At 40.5% G+C, this 13399-nt stretch overlaps 1 protein-coding gene across 1 annotated transcript in view; it reads left to right on the top strand.

The window, feature by feature from the left end:
• The window catches only part of syt6a (synaptotagmin VIa), a 69295-nt gene that overhangs the window by 36140 nt on the left and 19756 nt on the right, over positions 1-13399 (top strand). Inside the window, exon 2 of the mRNA XM_061058087.1 lies at positions 12922-13312. Within this exon, the coding sequence (XP_060914070.1) occupies positions 12922-13312 (391 nt within the window). The remainder of the gene's footprint in view (positions 1-12921; positions 13313-13399) is intronic.

The raw sequence follows: 13399 nt of genomic DNA, 5'->3' as shown, positions 1-13399 counted from the left end.
AGGAAGTTAATGGTCCTCGCTAATAGCCAACCATTGATAAAGAAAGAAAGTTTATTAGTGATTTTGACACGTTGGTTTATGTACAGATCGAACATATTTAAAACAAGTTGATTTGAAAGAAAGTTTATTAGTGAACTTTAGAGGTGCTGGTTGTTTTTGATTCTTTTGATCTGAGCCAGGCAAGCTGTTTCAACCTGCTTTAAGTCCATATGCTAAGCTAAGTTACAGCTGCTAAAAGTTGTTTCACACTTAGAGAAGACTCGGTGAGTAGTATCAATATTAGCCATTTACTTTACGTTAAGACTGAAGGCAGGGAAACATGTTTGAGCTGAATACTTGAGTATAGTGCTAGAAAATTCACCTACCAAGTTTTATGTTATTAACTATATTCAAAGTAAACTTTATAAATATGCTACTCCTTGAGGACCTTATATGCTATATGAGGATCCTTCAACTGGGCGGTCGGGGTGTGAATAGTTGAATATGACAAATTTGTTTTGTCTAGCGAGCAATGGCGGAACTTGTAAACACATTTTAAAATCATTGTGTGTGGTATCAATCTCATCTTTATCTTGCCTAAAAAGAACGTGAAGTATATTCTGCAAAACAAAACAATGTTTAGCAATAAATACAGAGCTACAGCAGATTAGCTTAGCATAACATAAAACAAGGAAGAACAGCTGGTCTTACTCTATTTATATGATGCACCTGGAGGTATTTCCATACAAGCTGTCGGACTATTACTTTCAAATGCTACCTCCACTACTACCAACATCAACAATAGAACAAACACAAGTATTTCTTTTAAAAATTTGCATATATTTATTGCCTCACTGTGTCTGAACAAACTCTATGAAATACACATTGCCCTAATAACCTCTGGTAAAAAATCAAACATCTTAATAGGCTTTTAGAATGTGCTAAAACGAATTTCCATTTCAATTACGTTTCCCCCACATGTTTTCCTTTAACCTAATCAGAGACATTGAGAAGCTTTATCATCATCCCACTCCCTCCACATCACTCACACTCTCTGTGTACACGCATGACAAGGCAACTGCTGGTCATATTTATTCGTCATGATTAACAGCACAATATTTCAGGGCAATGAGGCAGTCGGAAGGGAGCAAAAAGCTTTCATCGTGCAATATCAGACGCTTATACCATTGGTCTGTAATGGATGTTGACCCGTCCATTTAAAATCCCTGGTGATGAAAATTACTGGGAATGGAAATGAGCGTGAGGTATTTTCTTGTTTACAGGAGCCAGATTGCATCCTGTTAGTTTCATTGTGATATCTCTGGAAATTAAAACATCCATGAGGAGCCATGCAGGACGAATGGGCAACAGGGATAAAGGTGCTCCACTCTTGTAATTCTGTAAATTACATGTCTTTATTATGTGAAAGCATGTTGCAGGCTACCTGCTCCACTGGTCCCATGAGTTCTTACGTTGTAGGAATTCTATCTACTTCTGGTTTAGGATGTTCTTTTCCTGCACATCTCATATAAAACAAATCATAGGACTTCATATTGGATATCATATTTATAGCTCTCTGTGGGTAAAATTCATTAGCTACAGAGAGAAAAGGGGGATTCTGAGCAATGAGGCTCTGGAGGATGATGGATCAGGCAGGATGCAGGTGGACCACATGTCAGGCGCCTGGGGAATGGCATGTTACTGTTTCTGGCTCGGGCTGAACGAGAGCAATGATGAGGTGACTCAAGGTCAGGGGCTCATAACACCTGAACTATGGAGAGGGATTCCTCATACAGGACATATTGCCTGAGGTGATGTGGAGCTGAACAGGTCAGGTGTAGCCTGAATGAGGCAGTGTGGGTTTGTGTGAAAATGATCACGGGTGTAACCTATGTTTGATTGGATGGTCGTTTGATTGATTGGTTGGTTGGATGGATGGGTGGATGACATATGGGTGGGTGAAGTCAAACGGACAGACGGGTGGATGGATTACTTTTACCATTTCAATTTTGAAATGGTTACTGAATGGTCATAACTGACTAGTAAGAAGTGAAAACATTTTGGTCCTTAATGTGGCAATTCTGATAGTAGGGTGTCAAAACAAGGTGGTGGATGAGTATGTAGCATGCAAGACTTAATAACTGCGTATGCTAAGATTGCAACTGGCAATAAAGTCTGCGGACAATAAATCAACTTCATTAAGCCTGGCTCACACTACAGGATAATCTGGACAATTATCTGCCTCGATTATTTTGTGGAGCGAGTGGTATAAATATCAAATCTTAATCTCCCTGATCTGCTCAGAGAGAATCGGGGCCGCCCTGATTCATATCGAACATGTTTGATATTTAGGATTTAAAATCTTCAAGATTACGTCTTGAAAGAGTTTGCCGCAAGATGTGTGGGACTACAATAACTGCGAGAGACAAGGGAGGATAGTAGTACGGCCGGTGGCAAGATGCAACTGGTACAGGAGCGCTGCACACCTGGCTATCCATGTGAAGAAGCTTAAGACTAGCCTCAGCTCCAGCCTGTTGTTAGGTTGACCGAAAGTTAGGTTGAGACGTCATTTCCCTCATGAAGACTGCCACTGACAGGCTTTTAAAGACCTCTGCAGTAACAGATGGATGACGTCTATCAGGCTTTGTCCATTCATATTCACAGTCTATGATTTCACCACAGGCTCCATTGTTTACGCGCGGTCATGTGAGGTGGTGCGTTCTTCTGCTGGCTACAATAATCTTAATAAAATCCTGTAGTATTGTGATGAGCCATTCAATTTGTTGGCTTGTCATTCATCATTCATCATGTGTTCTACTACAGTAGTATTAAAAAGGACCCTAACTGGTTAATCTCACCATTGAAGCATGTTCGATATCCCGGCGGGTTACTGCATTTGCATCCTGTCATAGAGCTGCAATCAATGTTTGACATATTAATTATTAATCCTTTAAGCAACCTTGTTGATCTCCGATATCTTATGGCATCATTAACTAAAGATGACTGAGGCAAAACATCTCTCGACAGAACTTCTTTTACTGCTGTGGAGGAGGCCGAACATCAATATGCAAGCATCATTTTTTAACATCCTGAGGGTTGAGAAGATTTCCCAGCAGTCACATAGCTACGGCATTTTTATTTGGGTAAACAAAGCAAGTCTACAGTGGCTCATGGGACACAGGGAAGGGACTTCATGGTGATTTTATACAGAAATCTTTCTAGGCATGGCTGGAAATACTAGCCTGAAGAAAAATATGATGTATTCTCATATTTTTATATTTCCTTATTTTATTCCTTTACTTACAAACATTACTGATGAACAAGAACAATTAACAGTATTTAGTACATTCATAGTCATCATTTAGATTTTTAGAGTAAAGTTTAATTTGCTGTTTTCTACATGTTTTTCTTGGAAAATTAACTTTTAAGTGTCCAGTGATACAAAGGATCTTCAAAGGATGTTATTGCATTTGTCTTCTGTATTAAGTGAATTAATCATAGACTGTATAAAACCTGGATGTAGTCTCAGCGACGTCCCCTATTGGTTTCTGAAGCGGAGTTTTGAAGCCCATTGATGGTGGTCGCCATATTGGAAATGCTGTCTCAATCTTACTTTTGTTAAAACCAGCAACTAAGCAAAGAAGCGGAGCTGAGGTGGGCCTTAAGCCTCCGAGCAAACTGCTAACATGCCCGAACCTGTCCGTCAGATCACACCCCTAATCAGGCCAATTTACACATAACTCCTAACTCAAACCTATAGTGTGTACATATACAGAAATTAACTACTCAGACCTAAGCTGTTTTTTTTTTTAACGAGGCTGTAAACACGTCAATTTCTGCTGTGAATATGTACATTTTAATATGGCTGTTAATGGGACTTTCTTGGCTTTTGCAGACAGCCTCAAGTGGAGAATCGAGGAACTTGGTATTAATTTGTCCATATAACAAAGATTTACCATATTCAATACTACATCACATCTTTTCATTTTGATTCTCCTTGCACATTAAGGTGTTTAAGTGTTGTCTAAATGTCTTCAGGAAGTTTAGTTTTTAAAAGAACACCAAACGTAGAGATAGATGGTTAATTAAGAATGGTATTGTGGTGAATCAATGTTCATTTAAGCTTTGCCTCAGGAAGCCAAACTGTATTATAATTGCTAATGATTAATGGATTGATTTTCCGGTACATCCCTCATAAGTAATTGAAAAATAATTGAACAGTGAAAAAAATCTAATGCTCAAAACCTTTCTATGTGAATGTTTATTTTCTCTCGAGCGGGGCCTGTGAGCCTTTGCAACCGAGTTTATCGTTTGCTCTCTGCAGAAGGCCCCCACGAGAGGAGGCAACCTGGCATGCAGGAAGCTGTGCGACAGAGATAGGGGCTCCTGGTCAACAAGCAGGTTAATTGTGTGATAGGACCAGATGCTAATACAGAGCTAAACTCGACAACCGCAGCTCCCTTGTGGCTTGGCGCATGAACACTGCAAACGAAGGACGTTTGACCCCCCCGAGAAACAGTGCTACAGCCAGAATATATTGAATTTTCTATAAAGATGAATATTTTTTTTCTTTCCTGGCTAGATGACAGGAGTTCTTTTTAAAGTGTTTGGAGGATTACAATCCGTGGAGGAGTAGAGAGTCTGCACTTTGATTAACTTTGCACTTGTGGAGGAGATAACAGCTTTCTAAGAGTCTCTCCTGGGTGGATTATTGAGTGTGAGTGCTCACACATTGTATGAACCCTCAGAAGTCAATTAGCAACCTCAACTCATCACGTGGGGAGACAGTGGGCACCCAAGGCATGGAGTATGGACATTTAAAGTGAACAAGAACTGAAAATTAAAAGGGTACTGATGAAGCTGCAGTTAGCTCAAAATAAAATCTGAATGTTGAAGTCAAGACCTTTTATAGGCAACGTGAACCTAAATACAAGACGAATACAAGTCTTTTAGACAGTAGACGATGACAAAAAAATGATTGCAGACGGTAGATGATGAAACATAATTGCAGACGTTTTGGAGAAATCAAAGATATAACTTCTTTGTTCTCTAAACTGCAGTGAATTTAAAAGTATTGGATGGCAAATGTCCCCAAAAAGAATCACCTGTTAGCTCGAGTGCAGAATTAGCTGTTAGAATCTGGCTGTACATTGATCATGGTCGCAGCCACAGTTTACCTAGATGTTGGATTTTTTTTAACAATGAAGTGTGAAAGGGAAAGTGGGAGTGCAAAAGCTTTGCTGCAATGTCTTAGTAGAATCTCCAGACAACTGATGTTTTGTTGTTGCTGACAAGTCTTCTTGTTAACATAAGCATGAGTGCAACATACATATTTGCTTCTGAAAAGTTATTTTTAAGCACTTTTTTTTGCTAACAAATAAAAATGTCCATGCTAATTGACTTATATATTTTGGATTTCATACACCTCTCTTGTGCTCACAGTGTATTTCCCAAACATTAAACTATTGCCTTAAATAACTAGCATAGCCCGTTCTTTATTTATACCTCACAGTGCTCAACCTAACACATCTGGAGTTAACAAAGGCTTCGATCGTTTACACATTTTGAGAAATTATTATATTATCTTAATCATATTCTATTCTATTCCCTTCAACTGCACAGCCTGTCCTCAGGATACCTTCAGCTGTCACTGAGTTTGAACATTTACACTCTTGACAGGTTCCTGGACAAGACGTTTCTGTCGAATATTTTGGCAAAACTGAGACAGAAAAAAAACAACACATCCCCGCCCTATAACTATTTTTGAAACATATTTCCACTTGACAGTCTACGGTGGCCCCGCAGGGTGGAACTGTCAACCAGTTTGAATGATTGAGCTGACAAACAAGGGCAAATGGTTTTAAGTGCATATTGCAGAGAAGGTGTAAAGTCTCCAAATCTTCTGCCTGTGCTGCTGCACTTGAGATAGTACCCAATATTCAGTTTTTCTGCTTAAGGCTGCAGAGTTCACATAATGGAAACAGTTATCTATAGTGCCTTTTAAAAGATCTGTCTGTTTAATCTTTGTAAGGGCACCCTCTGTGGGACTTTGCGCTAATAAAACACAAGTTTGGAAAGCAGGAACAAAAAAACACAATTACCCTTCCCTGACACTTTGAGTGTTTGCTCTTCATTCCAATTCTTAATACTTGTTTACGCCCCAGTTCTCAGACACAGATGCACTCCAAACGAATCAATCAATAGTGACTCTCAAGCTTTAAAAAATGTAACCAAGGATAATTACTGAGACATATTTTCAAGTCAAATTGAGAGAAGAGCTGGCTTCTCGCTCCAGGGCCTTAAAAATTCATCCTCACACCTCTGGCTGATCTGCTGGGGTCTAAACTGCTCATCACACGGGGTGGGGGCTTTAGGACTGGAGGATGTGGAGGATTAAAGGATTTTCTGATTGCACTGAAAAAGACACCATGGGATACAGAATTTCCAAAAATGGCTGAGGTACCACATCAAGATTAGAGGGTATTATTCCAATCCTTAGGGAAAGAGGACAGGAAAGCCACCGCTGACAGATTTATAACAAGTGTGTTGGGGGGGAAACATTTACAATTTAAGAAGCTTGTAGTCAACTACAAAAGCCTATTTTGTGCTGGAATCAGTCGTGCAAACTTTTCCAATTTCATGAAATGTCATGGCTCGTTTTTTTTTTTTTAAAGTGCACTTTTCATTTTCTCTGGAAATAGTATCCATTAATAACAAGTCCACTTAACATGATCCTCTTCTACATTGGGCTGGAATTACCTTCAGCCTGCTGCAATTTATCCAATAGCACTAATGCACAATGTGTTGCAAGAAAAAAACATTTCCACAGATGCTGAGGGCGGGGGTTATAAAGCAAACGTGTTTGTAGAGGAAGTTTGATTTTAATGTGTCATAAGGAATCAAGAAATGTAATCCCAAGAGACAGAAAGTTTTGACTTTTTTTCCTGTCATAATTTTTCCCCTTCACGTGTTTTTTGCAGCTCGACTCTTTGTCCCGCAGAAATATCAGATGTCATGTGTGACAGGCAGAGAGCATGAGTAATAGTGGGCTACGAGGCACAGACAGCACCAGCACTAGCACTGTCCTCAGACGCATGGCCGCTAGTCAAATGAGGCCAACAGATGAAGACACAGCAGCAGTTTTATAACGAAATGTTTTGAATTTGTTAGGATGTTGCATTTCATGTTTAACTTGTCAGAGAAACGAGTCCCAGCCAACTTTTATCAGCCCCTTTCACTGATTTTGCTTTGACTGAATGTGTCTCCTGAACTCAAGTTTCCAGCTGAGGTTGAAATATTTTTGGATCTGACTTTATGTGACACATTTAACATCTCCTCACTGAGCTGTAAACGTGGAAACAACTGGAAAGAGATAATGAGACCCCAGCATTATGCAGGGGTTTGCATCTCTCCCTATCAGACATCCATACAGAAAGATAGGACATGAATCGGGGAAAGCTTTCAATATGCAACGGGAGAAAAGGGCATAGCTCAACCTTTAAACTGATATATTTCAACACGTGTCGCATCGCACCGCACTGGACGCTCGCTGTCCAGGCATACTGCATTCATTACTTGTCTGCTATGCAAATTTCAGTTTTCCCCCACGTAAACAGGATGACATCTAGTGCTTTTATTCTGAAGGTGGAGAAGCTGAAGTGAGGTGCTTTGTATTAACGAGCCTTTGACAGCAGTGACTGTTTTCCCTCTGCGTTAAAAACAAGTCAAAGCACAACATTTCAATTTCATTATTTCACCTCTAGCTTAGCTTTGCAAAACAAGCCAGCAAGCTCTGTTGAGTGAGAGAAGGGAACGAAAATCGAGTACATTTTCCTGTAGGACACTTCGAGCATCTTGTCCGGCTCCCTTGTTCCTCGTCCACGTCTACGCAAGCGGAATAAAGGAAAATAGAAATGTGGCTTCTCTCAATTTATCTTCTCTCAATGCAGCAAGTGTTATGATACAAAGTAGTCATGTTTCTAATCACTGTTCTATGAAACATTCAAATGTCCAGAGTTGTTTCTTTCCAGTTTTCCTTATACCTTTTATACAAACTACACATTTTCCATGCTTTGATTTTGGATTTGATGGTGCATTGTAAACCGTGTGGCCTTCAACAAGCTGTTCCAGATTGTCTGACATCGTCTTCTTCTTTTCTTTTTTTCTAAAAGCAATGCACCACTAAGGTTCCTCTTAAAAGGTTGAAGCAAAAAGGTCAACAAGCATCGACCTTATACGCGAACTTAGGTGCTGTACAGAAAAAGTCAACGGACTCATAACTTAAGAATGCAGCCTTTGACCTATTCATGTTGCATTAAGATAAATCCACAGCTACACGTGTTGACGTAGAAGCATCTTTAAACCAAGTTTCCAAAAGTAAAGAAATACATCAAAATCTGAGATAAAAAACATTAAATAAAAATAAACAACTCTACATTTAAGAATAAGACAAATTCAATTTCAACCCTACTTCATACAGTCCCTTATATTAAAATAATGCATCCTTAGTCCCCCTTCTCTCTGAACATCAGCTTCTTTGAGGTAACTCAGTGACCACAAACAGCATCTTGCCGTCTCTCTGACCTCTGTGTGTTATCTTCAGTGGAGTGAACTTCTCCTGCCACAGATGAGTCAATTCATAACAGCGTACAGGAGAAGGAGGACACGTTCTCTCTTAACGACTGGGTTACTCTGGAAACCAGGTCAGATATGAAAGCGCTGGATGACAAAAAAGAAAGAAAGAGAAAAGCCCCTCAGGCTTCACTTTGCTCTCTGACTCCACCTCAGAATAAAACCTTGATTTAATTTGGTGCTTTTTCATACAAACATAATAATATCCACGAGGCGCTGTTTTTTTGTGGTTCTCTGCTTGAATCAGAGACTTGTAGTTTGTCATCATGTCATGGATTAAACATTTATCTTTCTTAAACATGCTAAATTGGCAGCGGGGAAGGGCAGCCACCAGTAGATTTCTGCAGCTTTGAGAGAAAATGGGCATGACACAGTGTTTCAAAAGTCCTCACTCAGAGGTCAAGTCCTTCAGTTTAAAAATGTGTCACATCTAATATCCATCCTTCACACAGCATTGCCTTTTTCCTTGACATTTGCACCTGCCCCAAAACCCACCTGAATGAGCTTTATAGTGAGATGGATTGAGCGCCTTAAGTATTGATCGTGAAAGGTGTTTTCAGCATGAGAGGACCAGAAAAGACCCTTTTGATTGACTGCTGGCTTGCGATAGTCCACTTCTTCTGTGTGGCGTTAGTGTGATCCTTAATAGTGTGCTAAACCCCCGAGGTCAGTGTGGTCTCATACTGTCAGGGGAGGTTGTGTCCAGAGGGAGTTAAAATGTTCACACAGCTCTGCTCCATTACCCACCTGTCTGGAGAGGAAGAACGATGGCTTTACCATCACTCTGTCTGTCTTACACTCCAACACCGTCTCTCTCTCTCTCTCTCTCTTTCTGTCTCTCTCTCTCTCTATATGATTGGCTCCCGATACAGTGTGTCCCGATTTCTAAAGACAATTCGCGGTATATCAACTTCAACACTTCTATTTTTGTAATCAATTTGGTATGAATTTCTCACTTTCATGTAGGCACTGCGGTGCTGAAGTAGTCTCATTAACCTTATCAAAAAGAACTGTTGACAGGAACATGATTCAGACCGTGTTGCACTTATTACGGAACTTATCATAAAAATCAGCTCCCAGTTCTTTTAATATAGCAGTCAACACACCTGTCATATAAAGTGGCCAAGCAGTGCAATTTTTAAAGCTGCAGTGTGTACAAAAGGGTCCTCACACAGTCAGTGCCAGTCCGCTCATTTTCTAGTGCTACTTTAGTACAAACTGTACGGTTTAATAAAACACCAAGATTCTGCTCCAGGTGAAAGAAACAGAGGCATGCTGATGTTCTAAAAACATCAACAGGAAGTTAGTTATTGTAGTTTGATGCTGCTTGGGTAGTTTACCAACACAAATACATTGTCAGATTTTCTGTGACATTTTAAAACCCAAAGTTGCTGCAAGTGAACGAGAAAGCACGGTCTAAAGGTTTTAAATGTTTATATGAAAACAATCCACTGAAAACAGATTCATGTTTTAGTTTGCCTGAAAGTTTTGGTGATTAAAAACGAAAAATGACCCAATGCTGTGTGTATATCCATCAGTATCATTGAAAGAGAAAACGGCTAGTTTCTGCATACTGTTACCGGGTCAATTTGCGAACAATTATAGGCTTAAAAAATGTAGAACTAGCCTTAGGCTGCAGGGAAACTCTGCTGACTCCATAGAAACATTACACTTTCTGCTTTCATCACTTGAATTATTGTGGGAGTTGTAGTTCCAAAAGTTGCAGTGCACTTTGCTTCTGCAGCAAACAGAAGTATGAAACAGACTAGTGAATCTATTAATATACATTTTGTTTGTTTTTTGATTGATTTTGAAATATTTGAAGATTTGAAGAGGCTGAGAATGTCTTCCTGACACGGGGGAAGCCGGTTGTCTGGATTAGTTTGGTGCCCCGCAGCGTCGGACTTACTCTTAAATCCCTACTTAAATTGAACTTTCTTTTGAAGGGCGCTTCTGCGGTCAAAATACTAAAAACAAGTCAAAGTTGAATTCTCACTTACAGATTTCTCGGCTGTCATAGCATCTTGTAGCAAAAGATTGTCACCACGGGTGTCTGCGTTGCAGTGCACGGCGCAGGGTCTGCTTCCATTTGCTGTGACGGAGGATGAAGACCGCGAGCGACAGTTCAGCGAGGGCGAAGCTTTGTGGAGAGCTGTGTGAAATCTCAGATGACATGGAGAGGCCGGGGCTGTGGACAGCCGAGAAATCCTCCTCAGGCATAAATCCTCCAGACTCAAAATCTCTCCACCACTTGGCTTAGCTATAAATTCAGCTTAGTGGACATTTTGTTTGAATTTTGAACATGAAAGCTCATAATTTGTCCAAGTGTTCAAACAGCTTTTAGGTCCATAAAGACAATTTAAACATTAAAGATGCAGTTAGCCAATCAATCTTCATTTGTATAGAGCCAAGTCATGAATGCCATCTGAAGACACTTTGCAAAAAGAGCAGACCCAAAACGTACTCATTGTTATATAATTTATAGAGACTCAACATTATTCCATCATGAGCAAAACACTTTGCAACATTTGGGAAAGTAAGTGTGGCAAGAAAGAAAGAAAGAGTGGAACCATTCTCATGACGAACAGCCGTCCACTGTGACTGTGTTCGCCATACAAGTGTTCATGTAAGAGAACGTATACAATCTGACATCAAAGACAATGGGTACCTGAGTATTCCCACTTTATGGCAGTTTAAAATGAACAGTAAGTTTACTCCAGCTGATCAGATGGTAGGGGTAGAGTCCCTTCAAAGGGCTGAAGGATATAACTGAGGGTTTGTGAGATGAATATTGGGAGAGACAAGTTAAAGAACTAAACAGTGTGTTTCTTGTGGGGGAGTAAAAAATGTTGTCTTTTTTTGGAAACATTGGATATTGGGCCTCGAAATGTTAGAGTATTTCAATCATATAGTTTGAGAAGTTTAGAGGGGGTCTTTGTGGAATGGCAAACAACTAACAGCCACTAAGACTACTACTTTGTAAGCATCCAAAAAGGGTTGGATCTACTGGATTTATCTCGATAGATATGTGTTAAATCATTATTTTAAAAGCTTTGGTTTTATGGCTGTACCTGTGACATAAATATAGAGGTGTGAAAGGGACAATACCTCTCTCAGAAACATTGTGGAGTTGTATTAAGTTACTCTAGTACCTCAGAAAATACCTTTTAAATACTAAGGTAATGACTGTGGATTTGTCATTTTTAGCTAATGTGTGAAATGTGAATGCAAGACTTTGACTTCTACTACTGAATGGTGAGTATTTGTCAATATGAAATAGATGATATTTCAATATGAATAATTTATCAAATAAATCTCATCCGCAAAAAGGACAATCTCACACGCAGGTTTCAGAGCAGCTTGATTCCTGTATTTTGCTGAAGTGAGCAAAAGTTGAGCGAGATAAACGTCGTGAAATATCTACTTCACTGTGCCATGAAGCAGCTCTCCACCGTCCGAGGAGTGTTTTGTAGAGACAGGAGTTCAGGCATGCTCTGAAGGTGGCCCCTGAGGCGCTCTTCATCCTGAGTTATTGTAGATAAATCCTTGTAATCAGGGCGTGTAGAAAAGGGCACCTCGACTGAAAGGTGTGGAAACCAATCCAAGCATATCAGCTTATAAAAAATATAATTTTGTTAAATCAAGAGTGGTGTGACTCTGGCGAGAGTCTCAAGGGCAAAAGCCAGATGATACAACGTTTTTTTCTGTGTTTGTTCTTTTTTTTCCCTTCAGTGCCGCTGTGATTCATTGCAGAGTGCTTGTCAGCATTCTTGGTTCGTCTCCAGGTCTTTGTGTGCTGCTTGTTCCGCAGGAAACATATTCAAAATGCCGGAAAAAAATGAATGACTCTGCCAGGCTTCTTTTATCTGTTTCATGGTAAAAATCCAAGGAATGTTTTCTGCCTTTTTTTCCATTACATTCTGCACGTTTTTTTATCATGCGACTATAATTACTTCTCCTACAAAGCGAGTCCTGTAATAGAAAATTATCCGTGTGTATGTATGAGCGCATGAGTGAATATAGCAGTCCCATTTGAATCCTGTTTACATTAATATGCTTCCCTTACCCTTGGCTGAACTGGAGACTAATGGAGGTTACTTTAATATTTATGAAACATCGCCCAGTACACTTGGCTGGCTATCCTTAGTCTCATATGGAAACCACCGATACAGCACTGGACCATTTGAAAAAATCATGTCCTAATGCACTGCCTATCTCTCTCTCTTTCTCTCTTCTCTCCCCCATGTTATCACCATCTGTTTGTCCATATTGTGTGATCCTCTGTTTCTGGTCCCCGCGGTTCACCACCAGACGCTACTTTTGGCCTCCTGCTCGGGGTGTTTGTGGTCTGCGGCCTGGCTCTGCTGGGCCTTCTTACATTGGTCTCCTGGAAGCTGTGCGTCGAGCCTTGGCGGACTAAGGCCCACTTCCCCACTCCGTCCCTCACCCCCGACTGCGGTCCAGAACTCTGCCCGCTGCAGCCGTCTCTCCCGCTGTCCAGCCCCCAGCAGCCACTGGTCACCATGGCGACGGAGAAGGTGAAAGACCCCATGGGTTCGATGGGTTTCCTGGAGGCGGCAGTGAAGATAAGCCATACATCCCCTGACATACCCGCCGATGTGCAGCTCTCCATGAGGGAGCACTTCCTGCGCCGCACGCAACGCATGCAGAGACAAACCACCGAGCCGGCTTCCTCCACTCGGTTAGTCACACACACACACACACACACACGTCTGTACAACTGATATTACACAGGACAGTGACATGTTGTTGTTCATGTGAAAATATG

Source organism: Labrus mixtus, chromosome 15 (assembly GCF_963584025.1).
Source record: "Labrus mixtus chromosome 15, fLabMix1.1, whole genome shotgun sequence".
In the NCBI taxonomy this organism is placed as follows: Eukaryota; Metazoa; Chordata; class Actinopteri; order Labriformes; family Labridae; genus Labrus; species Labrus mixtus.
Note: the sequence above shows the minus strand (reverse complement) of the source record. Positions and strands in the feature narration are given on the sequence as shown.